Raw genomic sequence first — 16,469 nt, 5'->3', positions numbered from 1 at the left:
ACAGTCAACATTCTCTTTTCTTCCAGCAACTTCCAGGCCCTGATCAGTGCTTTTCTCGGAAAGACACCTTTTACCACACTGCCAGAGAAGACACAGAGAAGACACAGAGAAGACTGGGACCATCTGCAGTTTGAAGCCCCTAAAAAATATCTGAATAAATGCACTGAATAAAGAAGCTTTATAGTCTGATTCCCAGAGCCCACTTGTTTGCTGATGGTGTATATATACCATCAGCAAACAAGTGGGCTCTTGATATGTGCATATCATTGCATTGATAAGGTGCTTTATCAATGCAATGATATGCACCAAGATGTAAAGTGAAAGAGATGTCTGCCTACTGAAAGCACAATTAGTATTCAGTTAATTTACTGCTTCTACAAACGTGTGTCTTTTAGTCGTTTGCTTTCTGTCATTCATGTAAAACCATCCAAGGCCGAGACAATCAATAATAATAATAATAATCATTGTAATGTGTGCTGTGTGCTGTGTGATTATCTTTAGTAAATACTGTCTAAAAAGTAGTGGTTGTTTGGGTTATTCTTTCTTTTATTCCTGTAACTTACAACAATATTTCTGAGTATAGATTATAAATCCATGAAGTCCATGCGTTTCAAACCAAAAAGCTCAGGATTCTGTCAGAACCGTCCTGTACAAGTGCAGGAGGTTAAATTGGACTAACATTTTGATCCAACACTTTCATCAGGAGGAACACATTTTATTCATTAACTTTTGATTTCTTACACAGAAAATACATTAATTCTATGGGTTTGCTTAATTTGGCACATGTATTCTTAAACAAGATCAGAAGTCAGTTCTGTTGTTCAGTGATCGATGAGTAAGTGACATAGCTGGCGCTCTATGCTCTGTTGCGAGCAAACATTGTTGTAATGTCTGATGTACAGGAATCAGACGACAGCAGTTAAGACCGTCACATCTTTTATTTGTCTTCGAGAAGGCAAAGCGAGGCAGCTTTATTTACATAGCACATATCAAACACCTTTCCAAGTCTTAGACCAATCCTACAGCTGATTCATGTTGCCTGCCTAAACAAACATTAACAAACATCCTTCTCTGGACAAAAAAAAAAGCTCAACATTATGCATCTGTTTGGCTTCCAGATGGGGCTGATGCTTTTGCCCTATAACAAGCAGCCTGGCCTGGCCTGGTCAAAGTAAAAGCCACTGAAACACGAATTGGAATAACTCTTGGGCCCCCGAAGCTCCAGCTGAGGAGCTTCCGTATAGACTCATTCCAGCTGTCTGCCAATCTGCTGCACAACATGAACTACTTGTGCCCTATATGGGGTCACTCTGCACGGAACCATCTGCTGAAAAACACTGTGCAAGATGATCCATCTCATGATTAAGGAAGATTTAAGGTGCAGGCAGATAAACATAGGGATCCTTGATTGGCATGTAAAGCAGTTTTTAAACAATATAACAAACTAACAAAGCTTTTTTTCTTACATCATTAAAGACATGTCATACAGAGCTTTGTGGTGCCATCTAGTGGTGGAGCAGTGACAAAAAAAAGACCTAAACACTACAGAGCTAAATACATAATTAGCTCTGTATGCTGCTTAAGTTTGCTCTTAACTGTCACACAATTAAAACAAGCATTTTGAAAAAGGGTCATGAAACGTATTGTTTTCAGGATTTGTTTCATGCGAAATTGTAGTTAAGGCGCCATAGATAAAAATGTGACCTTATATAGTAGGCCCATGAGAAAATAGCACGCATACAATAGTCAAATTGATGGGGTTTTAATCACCAGATGGAGGCTATACCAGAGAGAGGCTAGCAGCCTTCTGGAGAACACTATTACACAGAGAGAAGCTTTGCTAGTTTTACTGGAGACAATCAGTTAGTTTGGCTATGAAGAAAAAAAAGTATCTTTCCTTTAAGTGTGTTTTGTCAGAGGGGTTTCTTGTTGTCCAGTCCAGTGTCCTGAGAAAGACATTGGATAGCTACGTTTTTCTCATTTGCTGACCTGTATGATTTTTTTTGGGGGGCGTTTTGTGCAATTCATTGAAGAGACAGGACAGTGGATAGAGTCAGAAATCAGGGAGAGAGAGAGAGAGAGTGTGGAATGACATGCAGGAAAGGAGCCACAGGTCGGATTTGAACCTAGGTCACCCGCTTGGAGGACCACAGCCTCCATACATGGGGCACCCTAACCACTGAGCCACCAGCGCCCAACTGACCTTCATAATTAAAAAAAACTTTGGATTTGATACTCCTGAGAGTTAGATTGAATCATATAATCTAATAATAAAATGTAATGGTGTTTAAACTGGGTTTTTCTTTTACTTTCTAAATGTACTCCCCTACCTTTAACATGTCACATGTTCACTCAGCTACATTTAACAGTACAGTCATTCACTTTAAGAACAATTTGCATCATAAACAAGTCAAGCTTCTGGAACAGCCACACATTATTAGCTTGTGGCTGCTTTAAAAAAACAACAAATGTATACCAAATCAATACATAGTGGAAGTGAAATATAAGTGTTAAATACATAAATATGACACGTTAAAGATAACAATAAACAATATAGAATTAATTAGAAAAAAATGAAACATGGACCATTGTATCTGTCTGTTGTCTCAGTGTTTGCTGTATCATTTTGGATTTATTTTACTTTCCCAGCCCAATGATCCTCTCATGAACCCTCAGAGACATCATTTGTCGTTTTACTTTTGATACTGTTTACTGATAATACAAACACTATAACTAATACAAAATTGACATTCAAAGTGCGGGGACACTCACTAGGTGGAGCTACAGTAGGGTGTGGACGTAGTAGGGTGTTTGGGTTCTTGTTGGTTTCACTTTGGCCAGCCTGTGTGGCTTGTCAGAAATAGAACACATAAACACATGAAGCGAAACGGCTGTAAAAATAGACGTCTCGTGGTCAGCCAATGGTTAAGCTCTTATTGTCTTGCTCCTTTTGTAAAGACATCAGACCTATTCTTTCCCTCTGATGAGGCATGTGATTTAAAAAGATGGATTCCTACAGAATCGTCCGTCGTCTTTCTTGCTCTTGAGCTCAATTCAAAAACATGAGGAAAATCTACACTCAATATTTAGGTCACAACAAATATTCATTTATTTACTATAAACCTGCTCTAAGGAGTGAACAAGTAAAGCAGCCCGGCTCAGCAGGATTTACACGTTGGATGTTTACACTTAAACAAAATAGAACTGTCCTCTCTTTCCATCACGTCCTCCCTTGCTGAATGACTTCTGTTCCACTGATACTGCCAGTGGCTCTGCAGTGCACATCAGCCAATGCTGGAATACCCCATTGACGTGTCTCGACTGGCTCCCCTGTGAGGTTACACCACGTTGCCACTGCTACAGCAAACATTACACCGTGCCACAAAGTCTTGCACATGTGTGGGATTTTACCATGTTTGTGAACGAGGAGAAAAGCAGTTAATTTGGTGTCAACTGCTCGCCTCACCTGCTTCTATTTCTGCTCTAAAATCAAGCCGAGGTGATGTACAGTAGGAGGCCACACAAAGTTTTAAACTGTTGTTGGATGTGACAAAAGAAGTAGAAAAAAAGAAACACTTTTTTTTGGCAAAGGAATTTAACTTAATTTTATTAAAATATTGAATAAACAACTCTCTCACCAAGTTCACAATAAAACGTTTAACCTCCTGAAAGAGACATGATAAACAAATACAAATTAGTTTCCAAATCATTTTAAATATTTAAGACAACCACCAAATATCCAGCTCCTGGTAACCTTCTTCCCGTAGTGAGGACAGATGAGAATGTGTGGTAATCTACAGATACGTTTACTCGCGCAGTGAGCAGTGAAGCCAATGTGAGGAGACCGTTGGAATAAAACTTTTGCTAAACTGTGCAAATCCAGTTTTCTTCCAATCACCACTCATGCTCGCTGTCTGACCGGCTAGAATTCCTGCAGAATGACCCAAAGAATAAAGACTATTAAAAGAACAACATAACAAAAAGACAATAATTTCCCATATCTACTCCATTATCATTTAAGACAATGCAAAAAAACCAAAAACATTACTGTGCAACAAAACGGACTACATCCAACGACTCTGTTTGTGATGAGGAGGTGGTGAATTGTGCGGGATCTAAGTCCAGGCTTTGTTTCCTCTTAAGGCATTTAAGCTTCAAAGGTCCTCTTCATCAGAAACCAGGACGGCAACATAGAAGGGTGTTCTTCACATCGTAGAACCAGAGTCAAGAGAAAAATACAGTATCTGTCTTTCTCTTTAACTTCCTTCAGTGTTCATTTATTGTTGTATTAGGTAGGTGTGCGTGCATGTATTTACAAAACCGAATGCATTTTACATTACCAAATGCATTGGCACCATGGAGCCTTTGCAAACTTCTTTATAATTGCAGCGATAAGCAAGGGACCTCCTCGAGGTATCTCCTGCCAGCCTGCACTCCCTTCCGCTGTAAATCTCAGGTGGACCTCCTCCTCTCTTAATTTTTTTTTACATATTTCATTGATTAGCATGGGTTTATGTATGATTGCTTGTACAATTGTAGGTCTAAATTGGCATCTGTAGGTAGAGAAGTCAGCCGATTTTGGATAATTCAAAGATGGAGAAGAGGAGGGGCAGTGCAGTCCGAGCCTCTAGAAAACAGGCAGTCTGGTGGAGGTCAGAGTGCAGGCATTGATATCCTCAGTGTGAGAGGCTCTGTGCAGGGACGGTTCTGAGGCACTGCGGTTTATCTTAGGGAGGGCATGCTGGAGAAGCTCAATGGATGACAAGATCTGAAAAAAAGAAGAAAAAAGAGAATTAATAAGGACTAGCTAAAGAAAACACTCACTTGACTATAACTATTGAGAGAGGGACTCACCTGCGGGAAAAGCGGCCTTTCATCCTTGGACTTCTTGATGCAGTCGGCCACCAACCTTTTCATGGCTTTGGGGCAGTTCTTGTAGAGTTTACTGAGGTCTGGTGACAAGTAGCCTCTTCCCACCATGAAGATAATCTGCAAGGAGCATAGCCACAGACAGTGGAACGTTGATCATCTAAAATGTTGATAATTTAACTAATGGTCCAAGTTGAAGTTAGCTGAAGAGACAGTCGATCAATGCTAAATTAATCTACTTTGGCACCATACGTCTAGTATGCTGAAGGTGACACAGGTCCAAAGCACTGATGCTCATGCTGATACTGTGAAGACATAAGTGCATGATGCTGCAGAGTAAAAAGATAACAGGAGTACTTTTTGTGCTCCCAGGTCAGCTCAGTACAAAGTCACTCTACAGTATCAAGGACAGTTGGGGAACAAGAGCGGATCAAACTTTTCGGAACACTTTGTACAGCAACTCCATCCAAATCTGAATACAGATACAGTAGAGCTGACTGAACAAGGAGCCAGGCATGATCCAGACCACGTCCTCTGGCCTGTGGGTGGACAAAAAACCACAGACATGCATATACTCATGCACCCCTTTTCTCATACATGAACAGGGTTGTGTTACTGGGTCTAAAATTAGGCCAGTGGCTCCACTGTGCCCGCCTATGTTCCATGCTGGGCCTAAGGCCAGCTCCACTACCCCCTTCAGACAGCAACCTAGTGTCTTTGCACTGGCTGAGGTCTTTCACCATGACACTGGGGTTCTAGATGAGCACTTGACGTCTGAATGTTGTCCCAAAACCCTGTTTTACATGAAGGAGGCACAAAACCTGCATCTCCAAGGCTCCTTCAAATTGCATCCACATTGTGGCACGTTGATGCTTCCAAGAATTCAGTGTTGTTCCATTTCACCTGACATACAGTAAGCATGTGTAAATAATGAGACATTACCTGGTCTCTGTTTGCTGTGTGGGAGTACGGGAGCTCTCCCGTCAAGAGCTCAAAGAGAACAATTCCATAGGAATAGACATCGGACTGGAAGCTGTAGGGATTGTTATCCTGCATCCGGATAACTTCAGGAGCCTGTGGACACACAGACAAGAAATAAACTGAAGGGATGACATTCACTGTTTGACCATCTTTAATTGATGTGTTTACTGACAAGCAGCGTTTCAAGATAGTTCAGACAGAGCTGTGTTACTGACCATCCAGAGAATAGATCCAGACGGCTGCTCCACCTGAAGGGAGCCGCTCCATCTGGCCTTCACCGTAGCGAGACCGAAGTCACCGATTTTCACGGTTAGCCCTTCATGCAAAAAGATGTCTACACTGCTGTCAAGGAATCACAGCTAAAAAAAACACAGTAAACACAGACCTGACCAGTATGAGAGGGTTAACTGCATTAACTTGCAAAGAAAGCTCATAGTGAAAACCTCAAAAGAAAGGATACTGTTGGACTTCATGTCTCGATGAATGATGTTCTTTGCATGCAGATAGCTAAAAATGAGAGGAGAATTTAGATTCATGTTAAAAAACAATAAAAAAAAGTGGTTTAGCTCTGTTCTTCAGAACTTACTCCATGCCCTGAGCTGTCTGCCTGGCAATGTCCATGAGCTGGATGATCTTAAAGTTAGTCTCCAGAACATGAATGTGTTTGTAGAGACTGCTGCCCTCACACCACTGGGTCACAATGGCCAGGTTGTCTTTCGTCATGTAGCCCATGAACAACAGGATGTTGACGTGTCGTGTTTTTCTGTGACCAGAGGCATGGGGAGGGGGAGAGAAGGAAATGACCAAAAACAAAGGTAAGATAAAAGTTAACAATGAAGATGATTCACCAAGAAGACAGACAAAACTCATATTTTAGCTTAAAAAAACAACACTGCATTCCTCACCTCAGGACTGCCACTTCATTTCTGAATGCCTGTAGCTGCTCTGGTGTGGGGTCAGTCACCTTTAAGATCTTCACTGCTACATCACCTGCAACACAAAAACTCTGCTTACACACCCTGTCATGTAAAATCCACTTTAAGCTCACATTAGAAGTATCCCATGCACATGGGTAACTTTCAAACCATTATATGTGTCCGGTAACTGTAACGTTAATGGAAGTGAAAGTGCTAAAAGCTACACCCAAAGGTGCCCTGCCCCGTCAGAAACACATTCCTACCATGCCATTTCCCTTTGTATACAGTTCCAAAGGAGCCTGAACCGATGCGGGAGTTCAGATACACCTCGCTGGCCTCGATCTCCCAGTAGTAGCTCGAGTCCCTCTTGTCCCGAGGCCTCTGGATGAACAGAAACCAAAAAAAAAGGTGCAACTCATGTGAGATAGGTGAACCAGGTGATCACGTGATTAAGGGGTTGTGAAATTAAATAATCAAAATAGCAAAATAGGGATGCAGATGTTGTTGTGCAATGTTGTGGTTGTGTCCATGATTAATCACTTTGCATACAAACCAGGTTGTGCACTAAATCTCTGTTTATTAAAAGGTGCATGCATGTATTTTCCAACAGTTGTCAAACTGAAAGGACCTGCCCAATTAAAGCCAAACCACTGCATCCCGTCCCACTATTAAGACTTCACATTTTGTTTCTTTTTCACAAGGTTTATCAGGACTATTCACTTGTCCTTTTATCAACTCTGTATGTATGAAACCTTCCATGTAGCTAAATAGATTAAATACTGAAAAAGTACACACACATTTTTTTTATTATTCTATTCATTTGGGTTACTTCTGTTGCTGAATACAACAAGACGTAAAACTTACGATTTTATTTTTCTCCTGAGTGTTGAAGGATGTGGCCCTCTCTCTCTGGGCAGGTGCAGGGGCTTTAGAATGAGACTGGGACCAGCCAGTAGGGCTCTGGTTAGGGGAACTGCCAGCTTCAAGGAGAGAAGGGAAAAAGCTGTTCAGGATAAAAGACTCAACGTTTATCAAAACGATTTACCAGAGATGTACAAATGGTATTCTATGTAGAGGACTATTTAGTGTGGCCGGTTGGAAAAATGTTTAGGGTCTAATAAAAAAGTTTTAAAGGAATTCTGTCCAGTTAGTCGGTCATTGCAGACTGCATAGAAAATACTAGATAGATTTGGGACACAGCAATGACTTCCAAACTGCAAACTTCCTCTTTCAGGCCTTTCTTTCCAACAGCCTCTAACATATAGATGAATGTTGCTACTCTCTACTGACTATCAATATTTAATATTTTAAAGTCTGACTTTCAGTCCATTACCTAATTGCTGCTGTGATTAGACATTTCCATTTTGGAAGAAAAACAGGGATGGCTACACAGTCGTTTCACAGAGAATGAAGCCAGCAGGTGTGACAAAGCACTTCGGTACACAACAATATGCCAACACAATACAGAGTGAGCACTTACCGGAGTCATGATCACGCATCGCATCCTACAGAGACATAAAAAAAAAGAAAAGGACAAAGTTCTGTCAGCAGGTTCAAACAGCGCAGCATGTGGTTTTCTATTGCTCATGGTTTGACTTCAGTTCTAAAAGATGTGAATAACCTGTGTGCAATGCATGCCATCCACACAAACACTGCTTTCTAACCTTTTCTGGACTCTCAGGTGAGGCCTCAACATAAGACTGGGGGAAGTGCACAATACCTACTTTCCTCTTCAGCCAGAATCTATGGCACCACGAGCTGGGGAAGGTATTCAGGCAGTCTAGCTACTCCCCAGCAGGGTATAATACAAGAGGCCAGTCAGGACAGGGGGGGAAAAGGACACAGTAAAGGAAAGTGAGGAGGGGAAAATAACAAGAGAGATGCCCAGGTTTATACCTGGACAGAATATAGGAAAAGAAAATGTAAAAGAGAGCATGCAAAACCAGTGTGCTGATTATGCAAGAACATTGGCAGTGAAAAGCAGAAACTAGACGTGAACAGGGGGAAGTTTAGTTGCACATTTTAAAAGTGCTAAAATAAGATGCTATCAGGGGAATTGCACAAAACAGGTTCCACCATGTCCAGGTGGATTACTTCATGTAGAGATAGATAAGAGGCAGAAAAAAAAAAGGCAAGATGAAGATAGGTGAAATGACTGAGATGTACGTAGGAGGGAAAGATCAATGTCAGTCGGGAGATATTTTAGGAGTGGCTTGAACCTGCAGGAGTACCCAAGGGGTCCAACATGGTGTGTAGTTACCTCGATCATACTGCTGTCTACAGGCAAGGTGGTGCTGACCATGTGGACATTTGGCGTGGAGGTGGAGCGCTGCCTCTGGGAGAGACCGCCGCCTGTGGGTGGGTAGGGCGTGGTGTAGTTGAAGGCATGAGGGGTGGAATATCGGTGGGCAGAGCTGTAAAGGTGCACAAGGATCGTTTGTAAGAACTTAGCAGTAAATGTCTGTCTGCAGCATTTTGTGTCACTGCTTCAAAGCCACACACACACACACACAGCTGACACCTATAGGAGCAAATACTGAATTCTCAGACTTCTGAGAAATTGAACTGTGGTGGGTGTGATTGTAGTTGGGACTGGGACTTTTTCTGTACTTGAAGCATCGGCTGTTATCTGTTTTTGTTATCTGTGGATCTGCAAACAATCCAAATGTTAGCCTGATTTGAGGCTTTTGCAAACATAGACTCTCAATTTCACAAACATACTACAACATATAAAGAACAGTATTGCCTTGTCTATAAATAAACCTCAGTATTCTATTGAACTAAAGGTCCTGGTGCAGCTCCTGTTACTAATCGGTTAACTGTACAGTACTGTGGCTGCTGGTTAAAATGGGGACAGTGAAACTCCAGCTGTGTGACGTATACAAACAGAGATCATATGAAATCACACTTGTGCTAATGGAGTGCACTCCTCGAGAACAAACCCCTTCTAGCAAAACAAAAACTTTGTTTCAAAAGAGGGTTTGAGATCGCTCTGCATGGAACAACTTAATACTTGGCGAGTTCAAATTTGGCAGCCAAGAGCGATATTTAACCGTTTTAAGCGGTCCTGAAACAACAGGCTCTTTTGACGCCTCTCATTACATCAGTACTTGGACTTGTAAGCCTCCATAAAGCCGAGGACGTCATTAAAAAACGGGATTTAATTAAGGTTCTTTACAAATCAGAACATTACTACAACTGTGCTGCGGTCAAACATGGCAAATCAGAGAAAACAGTCTGCTGAAACATCTCCACTCCTTTTTAGAATGTAGTGACCCAACACCTCAATTTCAGTTTCCAGTCATTAGCTGAGATTTAATATATATATATTCTCTCTGCAAATCTAGGTGCTTGCAATCAAAAGTCACTGTCACTGCCTCTCCTGTCATAGCCTAATCCTGGTCCTATAACGATGCGTTTAAGGACATGCAGTGGGTGTCAACACAGAATCCTTCATACTTCCATCACTCTGGTTTAAGTAAGCTTTAAACGACACAACATGGTTACTTTCAAATGCAGAAATCAAAGACTCTCAGCCTGTCTAAACTTAAAGTTCTGACCGCCTGTAGCAGTAGAGCTGATTGGTGTGAGTAGGTCCTCCTGTTATCTCATCAAACTCACAAGAATGACATTGTCATACTAATCTTCTGATCTATGGGTTGCCAAAGATCGGCAGACAAAGACTTATAACGAGCACAAAAGAATGTCAACAAAGTAAAAGACATCTATCACATTGGTTAGAGTCAAGTATACACACGTATGCACTACATTGAAATATTTTAGCTTTATTATTTTAATTCTTTTAAGGAATTGATTTAACTAAATAGTTATCTTTACACCAAGGCAAAACAACAGCATGTGTCTACGATGAACACTTTTTTTGTTTTGTTTTCTTTGGAGTGGGAAGAATTCCATTTAGAAGACAATACCCAACTGGGTGTTGTATCCCATCTCATAATATCAATATCAGGAGGATGATTGGATGTGGATTAATCATGCGCAAAAAAAGCTGCCTCACCTTGGAAACCGAGTTAAGGACTCTCTCATTCGACGGGACGTCAGCGAGGGCAGTGACGGGCCGGAGCTCTCACCAGGTGTTGGACACAGCCTGAAGATGGAGGGTGACAAAGAGTGAATATCTCACAGAATACAGTGAGTGGGACAGTCTGTATGCTTACTCAAATATCAGATAACTGAATGAGATCACAATGGTCAGCAGGTTAAAATTTAGATCTCATAATGATGACTGCCTGCATGCAGAAGAACACTAAGATGCCTTTATTGTCAGTGTGAGATTGGAAAACAATGTTGACATCTAATAAGGTGTAAGCTTGTCTACATTATATATGACCTCAGATGTGTTTGGGTGAAGATGAAGTTAAGTACATCTATATGTTCAATTTCTTTTAATATTCCTGAATTTATCTTCAGAAACTAGTGTTACACAACATACTGACATTATATCCCCATGTCAGGGTGAAGACACTTACAGAAGTTGTCGGATATTGCTCCAGTCCACACACATCGTGGGTACTTTGGTGCTACAATGCTCATGGAACTTGTAGCCGCAGGTTTGGCAACGGAAACCGTTCAAAAGAAACTTCTGGCAAATATCACAGAATGCAAGTTTCAGGTATGTTTTCCGAACCTGAAAAAGACACAAGAAACATGTTTTTATTAAGCAGTGGCACTTTGTCGGGGATGAGGATAAAATCATAAATGCTTCAGGTACTCACAAAATTATGTGTTGTCAAGGGAACGTGATCCAAAACCTCCACCAGCAGCTCTTCTCCAATAAGCGAGGTGGAGTCAGTGTTCCAATCCATCCGGAGCTTTTTACTGTGACAGAAAATGTGAGAAAATCTTCAGGAAATAATATAAGAAGGAAATATAACTGCTGCTGGTAAACAGGGTTGTTTGTCAAATCTCTGACAACTACAACAAGCCGAGCTCACCTCCTCTGCCCTGGATGCAGCCTGAAGACAGCGCAGCACTGAGGCTGCAGACCTCGCACCTTTAATGCTTTTATCAAGCAGCTGTACAGAGTCAGACCTGGTCGCACATTTACCTGGGGGGAGGGGGAGGGGGGGGGGGGGGGGGGGGGGGGAGAAAAAAAAATGCACTGATGACTTTCTTGATTGCATGGATTTCAACAGCTTAACATTTTACATCAATTATCATTATTACAAATGTTAAAGTGAGTCTATGAGCTGCTCATCAACTGCTATAATTACCATTATCAGTCACCCCGCATTTCATTTTTATTATAGTTGCTAATGTTAACATTAGAATGATCTGCCTATTATCATACTTATTTCTGCTAATACCACACATACTGTTACCAACTGGTTTCTACCAGTTAACAGGCAGTTTTCCCTTGCTGCTGTAACTTGGCTTAAGTTATATTGGCAAGGAAAATCTACAAAATGCATCAGAAGCGTGTTGTAAAGTGTCTTGAGAAAACATTTAATAGGAATTGGTGCTTAACATATACAGACTGATTGATGCTGATAGGTAACTACAACTACAGTATTCCATCAGCCTAACAAGAAGCCTGAAAGTCCATATGCTACCAGTATGCCAGATTCAACTCACCACAGTGCGCTGCTGGTTTGGGAGGTAGACACGGATAGTGCTGCTAGTCTTGGAGTCTGGCATCTTGCTGTCATCTGAGGAGCGTCGCTGGCAGGGAAAACCCTGGACCATGGTTGGCGAGAGGCACGGGCCCTCAAACGAAGAGTCCTTCATTCCGAAGCCGTTGCTCAGGGTCTTCCACGCTCCCTGGAGGTGCTCCATTAGTTAAGTCAAATACTCGCAATGGTCTGACAAGAGCACAAAAACACATGCACAAACTATATTAGTAGTCCACAGCATCAATTGATTACTTCATTAATATCACAATAGTTTTCCATCTTCTTTGCAGGGGAATTTGTTGCATCCAATCCTCCATCAAATGAAACTGGAAATCTATCATTAGAATCTCAGGCTTGAATGAAAGTCAGTCAAAACAAAAGATTCCACAGGTAAGAAAAACAGAGCAACTCAAACCTGGATTTAAATTGTGCATCATTAACTTGTTTGTTGTAATCCACAAACATAATCTCACCAAGTGAAACAACCCCTCTTGGGCTTTTGGTCCATTTGAGGTTATGTCAGTCAATACACTAGCATGGAGCCTTTTAGAAGTGTGACATGAGAAGAGAAGACAACCTGTGTATGCTGGTCTGTTATTTGCCCTATATGCTTCGCAAACTCTAACTACTAATTTAGTAGGAGTACAGAGAATACCACGTTGTTGTTGTAGTTTTTTTTTTAAAAAGGTAAAAATAGCATTTCTCCTTTCCTTTTGATTTGAGAGGCAGCAGCAGAGCAATGTAGACAAACTAATCCACTCAGACCCGGAGAATCCCAGCAGGCCGCCGCAAAGGTCACCTGTGTTATTAACTACGTGTGCTTCCAAAAGATCCTTTTTCTTCTGCATAGTCAGGGCATCAGACAACTGCAACTGAACATCTTGTAACGTGCAGTTTAAGATTAAAAACACAATCTAATAATACAGAAAAAAAAAACAAGATGTAGAGGTTGAAAAACTAAACAAAACATTTGTGCTCCAACAAAAAGAAACCTTTTGAAACTCTAAAGTGGCTGGTTATCAACCCTTATCACAAACACATAAGCTGTTTTTTTTTGCTGCCAAAAATGCGTGGCAAGTTCCACTGATTCTTGTTTTGTCATTTTCAATGTGTATACTTTCTCCCAGCTAAACTGCTCATTATCTCTGGTTCACCTTCTACAAAGACATGTTAACAGGGAAGAGATGATTTACTGCAGTTAGTGGTTAGCTGTCAGTCACAGCACACATGACCGGTATGTCAGCGGCAGAGAGAAGCAGGAACTTTGTTGTAAGAAATACACCCGTTTCACCATGCTGGGGGAATTCAAACAAGGGCTGTGATGCCTTCAGAAAGAAGTGGTATCTACAGAAAAGTAGCCTTTACTCCCGTTTGCTTGGATCTGTTCTACAAAACAGGCCAGTCTGCATAACTTACCACAGTCAACTTTACAGGCATGCACTAAGTGCTGCATCCACTTTCTATCAGCCTACTGGATTGAAATATCCAAAGTCATAGATGTAGACTAGGTGAGATCAATGTCAGCAGCAGGTTAGCATAAGTTTGATAAGAAGGTCTAACTAAACCGACTTTTGAACGTCTTCAATAAGAGTCCCTATTAAATCCAACTTCTTCGCAAACTGAGTAAAATAAGCCTACTGAAATGTGTGCACGGTTTGCACGACGAAAGAAGCCACTGGTAGCTACGTGTATTTTTTTTAAAAGGCCTCGTAGATCCAGTTATTGCTGTGAAATTGCCCGTAGGCCCTCAAGAGGCGAACTAGCTATGTCGTTAAACTTCACTGCACAGCTAAATTCACAGTCCATTCAAATGTTACTAGTTCAAAAACGATGCATGTTTCGGTCGTGTGCCGTGTGGAGTAGCTCTTTCACAGTTAACGTTAGCATTTAAGACACCGTTTAAGTCGTAGCGATGCTAGGAGCCTGTAGCCTGTGTATGCTTACCAAGAGAAGTTAGAAAAGTTGCGCTCCGCCATAACTTCAGGAAAAAGTGGCGTCGGTGACATCATCATATTTGCAACGCATTCAAAGAAAAAGGAAAAAAGTTGGAAAGGACCCCTGAAGTTGAAGCAAATTATCTGGTATTCGCTTAATGTACCGTTGAAGAAAGCAGCGAAGGTCACAGGGCTGGTCTATTTTATGAGATGGTCTTTGATATAACAGAGGGAAAAGTTATATCTCCAAATGTCGGCAAGTAAAAGCGAGAAGAAAAAAAAATCCGTCGGAACCCTCAAAGTGACATGGCGAAGGATTTCCTTAAGTCCCGCGGAGGACTTTCAACGTGAAGCAGCCTGAAGCAGCTCGGTAATGCTCCGCGTTTCAATCAATATTTACGTTGTAGAAGAGAAGGTGAAAAAGGTTTGACTCGGTGTCGAGCGTCCGTCTGACGCCAGTGACTGAAACAGGACCTCGCAGTCACAACAAGAGTTGCAAGCATCACTTGCGCTACTTTAGCACACTTAAGCCCTCCCACTTGAATGATGAAACAGTGCTTTTACTTTTAAGAAATCAATGGGCCTAAATGTTTATAGTTTTCCTTTATGTTGAGCTCTAAACAAATGACGTTAGGTTTGAATTGATATTATATTCATCGTCAAATGTTGATCTCGTATTGGTAAATTGTCACTTTTCGGGGCTAAAGCATGCATAAAGATTAGGCCTTTATCATTTACATTGCATATTCGTTTAGAAAAATGTTGCATTAAGAAATCCACAAAAATCATCAGCCCCCTATCCAGGTTGGAGTAGGCTAGGCTAATACTTGTATTACCGACTACAAGTGCACCATCATCTGGAGATTTGGGGAAGATGCATTTTGAAAGTATTATGCAGCCTTCTTATATTTCACGAATGCATTGATACTTTTATCTGGTTATAAAAATACACGAGATTAAACTGTATGTCTGGCCAGAAAAGGGAGTTCCACCTGGCGTTAAGAGTGGGGGGCTGTTTTAAATAGACAGAGATGCATTTGTCTTTAGATAAAAAAAATGTTTAGTGGTTTCAAATGTAAAAAAAGAGACCACGGTTTATTATTTTCCAAACTGGCTCTCAAACAGAACAATTGTGAAACCTTACCCTCCACACTCACCATGTGTTCACCATCTCTGTAGCATCACCGTTTGGGTCCCCTGAGGTGCCCTGATCATCACAGATGGCTCACAGGTCCTTTCAGCAGGCTGGAGTTGACCTGGTCTAAGTAAACAGCTTCATCACCATCCTGGACAGTATGTCTTGATGGGATCAGCATCAGGCTACAATGTTTCCACAGAGGAGGAGCAGACACTTTCAGCAAGAAAACAATGCCTTAGCCTATTACTGGCTTGCAACAGATCTGACTGTGATCCCACTCATCTGGGTTAACTTTCTAGTCTGGTTTTACTGAATGTTGTCCTTTCTGAAGGATATTCCATGAAACAAATCACAGAAATGCCAAACACTGGTTTCTGTGAGGATGACGGCAGGGCTTTGTCATTGTGGAAGCGTTTTAAGGTACTCCACACCACATGCTAAAGTGCCATTGTATTTCAGTCCGTGAGGGCAAATATGATGACAAATCTGTGTGTGTGTGTGTTAAATAGGACGCACCTTAGGTTATGACAACATCCCCCATGCTTTGTATGAATGGTTGCGAGTTGACGAATGAAGATCACATGAACAATATATCAGAGCCACCTTAAGACTGAGATGAATGCATCTTTCCCCACTTATTGATCTCACAGAGCACTTACAGGCCAGTTAGCTGAGACGCTTGCAGCTCTCTAGATATTGTCTCTATCAGCTCTCTTGTACTCAAAACATGATGCAATCAGGAATATTCGAACAAGGAGGGTCTGCATCAGAGTTATACGACAACATGTCTTTGAAATCCTCCGTTTGAAACTCACCCACACCACGTTTTGATTGTTTCAACCCTATTCAGGCTTTTTTTAATCAAAGTTTTGATTTAGCCTACTTGTGAAACTAAGTGGCCTATTCTTTAAATGGTCATTGAATATGCTAGGTTTTTAAGAGGTGAAAATTTTGTTTAAAATATCAATTATTTTGTAATTAACTTAAATTAGCCTAT

The 16,469-nt window shown here is 41.2% G+C and overlaps 1 protein-coding gene across 5 annotated transcripts; it reads right to left on the bottom strand.

Annotated features, from left to right (window-relative positions):
* Positions 1–1,994: 1,994 nt before the first annotated feature.
* On the bottom strand, positions 1,995–15,792 carry raf1a (Raf-1 proto-oncogene, serine/threonine kinase a). 5 transcript variants are annotated; one of them, XM_061056936.1, is made up of 18 exons: positions 15,492–15,792; positions 12,363–12,589; positions 11,723–11,835; positions 11,504–11,606; positions 11,258–11,415; positions 10,786–10,875; positions 9,028–9,181; positions 8,432–8,551; positions 8,248–8,272; positions 7,632–7,747; positions 7,031–7,148; positions 6,756–6,840; positions 6,437–6,613; positions 6,311–6,357; positions 6,066–6,184; positions 5,812–5,943; positions 4,855–4,989; positions 1,995–4,768 (listed from the first exon to the last, which is right to left on the bottom strand). In XM_061056936.1, exons 2-18 carry the CDS (start codon positions 12,561–12,563, stop codon positions 4,628–4,630), a joined length of 2,034 nt encoding a protein of 677 aa, XP_060912919.1. In that variant the 5' UTR covers positions 12,564–12,589; positions 15,492–15,792; the 3' UTR covers positions 1,995–4,627. The 5 variants fall into 5 exon arrangements, with proteins under 5 accessions (XP_060912919.1, XP_060912918.1, XP_060912921.1 ...); XM_061056935.1 differs by lacking the exon at positions 15,492–15,792 and adding an exon at positions 14,345–14,837; XM_061056938.1 differs by lacking the exon at positions 15,492–15,792 and adding an exon at positions 14,345–14,836 and having other exon boundaries at positions 8,492–8,551.
* Positions 15,793–16,469: the final 677 nt, after the last annotated feature.

The sequence above is a fragment of the Labrus mixtus genome, chromosome 15, assembly GCF_963584025.1.
Source record: "Labrus mixtus chromosome 15, fLabMix1.1, whole genome shotgun sequence".
Taxonomy (NCBI): Eukaryota; Metazoa; Chordata; class Actinopteri; order Labriformes; family Labridae; genus Labrus; species Labrus mixtus.
This window is presented reverse-complemented; position numbering and strand designations above follow the sequence as displayed.